The sequence below is a fragment of the Limulus polyphemus genome, unplaced genomic scaffold, assembly GCF_000517525.1.
Source record: "Limulus polyphemus unplaced genomic scaffold, Limulus_polyphemus-2.1.2 Scaffold85, whole genome shotgun sequence".
In the NCBI taxonomy this organism is placed as follows: Eukaryota; Metazoa; Arthropoda; class Merostomata; order Xiphosura; family Limulidae; genus Limulus; species Limulus polyphemus.
The window spans coordinates 19,921-23,665 of NW_013665695.1; the positions used below are offsets into that span (position 1 = coordinate 19,921).

General features: G+C 36.2%; 1 protein-coding gene across 1 annotated transcript; it reads right to left on the reverse strand.

The window, feature by feature from the left end:
• Nucleotides 1-2,209: 2,209 nt before the first annotated feature.
• Nucleotides 2,210-3,406, reverse strand: LOC106468036 (zinc finger BED domain-containing protein 5-like). The gene has a single exon (XM_013928437.1). The coding sequence runs from the start codon at nt 3,404-3,406 to the stop codon at nt 2,210-2,212; it is 1,197 nt and encodes a 398-aa protein (XP_013783891.1).
• Between the last annotated feature and the right edge of the window lie 339 nt (nt 3,407-3,745).

Sequence of the window (3,745 nt, forward strand, 5' to 3'; positions counted from 1 at the left end):
GCCGGTTGATCTTGTAGAAGGAGCAAGTCTGCAGTCGTTGTTGAAAAGTTATCGAAGCAAACTGAGGCAAATTGGCCTGGCGGGGATCAGTGGATCAAAGTGCCAGGGCTTGGATCTATAGATCCAATACCTAAGAATTTTGTGGGGTTGGGGTGTGGGAGTACCTCTAGAAAACCCACTTTCACTAGTCGGGACGGAAAGAAAAGCCTGACTAGTGCCAAAGTGAAGAGGTATTGAAGCTGCTCGGGAACATTTGTTGCCCTTCAACCCCACGCGTGAACTGATTTAGTTAGTGATTCTTGATTTGGTCTTCAGTGTCGTGTTGAGTCGTGAAGCCGTGGAGGCGGATGGGTAGACCCGAGGCAGCTTCGTGAAGTTTGGCGTCGGATGTCGGAGAAGGACTAATACTGTCACCAAGCAACGAGTTTCCATATTGTCATTTAAAATACGTGTTTGTTTCAAATTTTTCAAACTTGGAACTTACGCATATAATTTTTGTCTATAGCGTAGGTTTGAAGTTATATTTCAATTTTTGACTTAAGAATTTGTTTAAAGAAATGAGATTAGATTTAAACGGACCCTTTTCAGAGTTGGGCTCTCTGGTCTAAGCCAGAGATAATTTGGATGTGGGGGGGAAACCGGAGTACCCGGAGAAAACCCAATTTCACAGGTCAGACGCCGAATATTCTATTTGACCTGTGCCCAGGCTGAAAATAAAAAAGGATTATGACATGATATAAATAGTGACCTTTTCATGTAAGTCGTTTACTGTGTTGGGTTATTTAGGCAGTGTAGATTGTAGGGGGAAATGTGTTTCGTGAGCGTGCTTTATATTTTATGTAGTGATGCTTTTAAATTGTTTCTTGTGCTTGCCTTGGTGTAGTATTTATTGGATAATTTTGTTAGTCTTTCTCTAAGGGTGGGGAGGTTACTTAGATTATGGATGAATTTTTCGGGGGTTAACGTGGGTAATCTTAGTGCTAATCTGATTGCTCTGTTTTGCTGAATTTTGAGTTTCTTGAGGTTATTCTTAGACATATTCTATAAGTGGGCGGATGAATGTTTTATAGATTCTTAAGGCTGTTGATGGTGAACAGTTTGAGTGTTTCGCTGTTAATGAACTTGTATAGCTAATCCGTAATTAACGAATATGTATTTTGTATGTGTTTGTTCCATGTAAGTCTGGTGTCAAAAAGTGATTCCTAAGAATTTGATGTTATTGCTAATTTGTATCTGGGTGCCTCCTAGCGTTAGTTTGATTTTCTTAAGAGTGATTTTGTGTTTTCTTAATTTTCTGTGAAAGGCTATTGCTTGGGTTTTTGTAGGGTTTAGTGTTACTCACCATTTGTTGCACTATAGCAGGATTGAATCTTGTGTTTTTTTGTACACATGTAGTAGCAATGACAGGATTTCTGGTAATAGTCCAGATGGCGATATCATCAGCGTATTGGGAGTGATAGGTGTATGTTTGTTTGGGGAAAGGAATATCATAAACAAAAAGGATGTATAGCAGGGGTGAAAGGACTGATCCTTGGGGAACACCTGCTGTTATATTAAAAATTTTGGATAAAGTGTCATTTACTTTTGCGGATCACTTTGTTAAAAAATTTGATATCCATCGAGTAAGGGCAGTGGTTCTGAAACTTTATACAGTCTGAGCGCACTTACAATACTACAGATACTTTCTGGCGCACTGTATACAAAATAGGACTAATATGTTATAATTAAATTAAATATATAGAAAAAATAATGCATTTAATAAATGCAAACTTAACATACCTCTATGAAGTTTATTCATTCCTGTGTTAATGAGAAACATGAGCTTGATGAGACCTTGCGATTTCTTCAATGTTTGGTCTTATGTTTGAGAGACAAACTCTCATTTCCTCATCAATACATTGAAGAGTTCCTCTCTTTTTACACTTAATTGTGGCAAAGGTTTAAAATCCCAGTTCACATAAATATGAGGTGGAAAATTGCAATAAAATGGCCAGCGCTTTTTTAGATATTGACACATGTTCTTCTTTGATAGAAATCCAAAAAGCTTCAAGAGACAATTCTTTGTATTTAATCATCAATCCACGATCAGTAGACACAGCTGCCAGTTCTTCTTTTTCTGTTAGCATTAAGCTAGAATCTATTGCAGTTTCTACAAAAGGGTTTCTAATACAGTCATATTGCACAGTGTTAATTGATGGAAAATAATAACTCAAATTTTTTCTAAAGTTGATAAATGTTCAACTATCATTGGCAGAATTTCAGTTTTGCAATTATTACTTACCAATGGAAACATTTCGAGACTGCCTTCCATCGCTGTTCTTTTCCAAATCTGTAGCTTTCTCTGAAATGCTTTTATTTTGTCAGTGGATATGAGGATATTTTCCTCTTTCCCTTGCATGCTAGAGTTCAAAATATTGAGATACTGAAAAATAGATGCCAAATATTGTAACTTTGTTATCCAAAATTCACATTGAAGGAGGTTACAAAAATGAGATTGTTTCATTGCTTCAAAAAATGTGATAAGTTCTTGTAGTAACTCATGTACACGAGTAAGTACTTTGCCTCTTGACAGCCACCTCACATCGGTGTGTAAAAATAGCCGTCTGTGTTGAGACTCCATATTGGTGCAAATCTGTTCAAATAGGTATGATTTAACTGGTCTTGTTTTAATAAAGTTCACCATTTGAACAACTTGATCTAAGACCTCTCTTAAATCCTCTCCTAATGTTCTTGACATCAAGGCCTCTCTAAGAAGGAAGCAGTGAGTTATAATAACATTCTCATTTTGTTCCTTTATAAAAGATACAAGATCCTTGTTGCAGCCTATCATAGAAGGAGCTCCATCTGTGCAAATGCCTACACTCGATTTACACGATAACTGCCATTTATCAAGGTAGTTATTCAGGATGTTAATAACGTCCTCACCTTTTATTGTCAGACTTAATTCTTTGCAAAAAAGAAACTGATTTGTTATTTGATTTTCGTTAATGAAACTAATGAATGCTATGAGTTGCGCCTTGTTGGTAATGTCAGTTGACTCGTCAACTTGCAGTGCAACATCAGAACACTGGAGTTTATTACAACATACATTTTTCTCAATATCAGAAGATATTTCCAAAATACGCCTGTTAACAGTATCATTGGACAGAGGTATCTTGCTTATTTTCATAGCTGCTTCATTTCCTAACATCGTACTGACAATCTTTTGGCAAGCAGGCAAAATAAGTGACTTACCCAAAGTATGAGCTTTCATATTTTGTGTGATCAGTTCTGAGACTTGGTAAGAAGCAATTTGAGCTTTATCAGAAACAGTCATTAAACTTTTAAAAGAATCAGCTGCTTTTCCTTGCTGTTCGGATATTCTCTTAAAATAACTTGTGGGTTTCTCTTGTAAATGGGTAAACATTTTAAAAGTAAACACTGTAAACTTGTTTAGTTTGTGGAATAAAAATGTCAAATGAATCAATGCTCCCTAAATACTGGCTGCGGATTATCAACATTTCCGGTCCAAGAAAAACCAAAGCTTAAATAACTCTCATCGTATTTACGAGTCGGTCGCAGTTTTGCTTTCTTACTAGAACAACTTTCCACATTTGAGGTTTGCTCACTTTCAGGGTTACATTCATCAGTGTCACGCTTCTTTTTAAGAAACTTATCCATTTTTATGGGTGAATTATTCTTAACAAAGACAATTATATCAACGGTAATTATTCTGAAACTTGTAAAAGGCACAATACGTTTACTC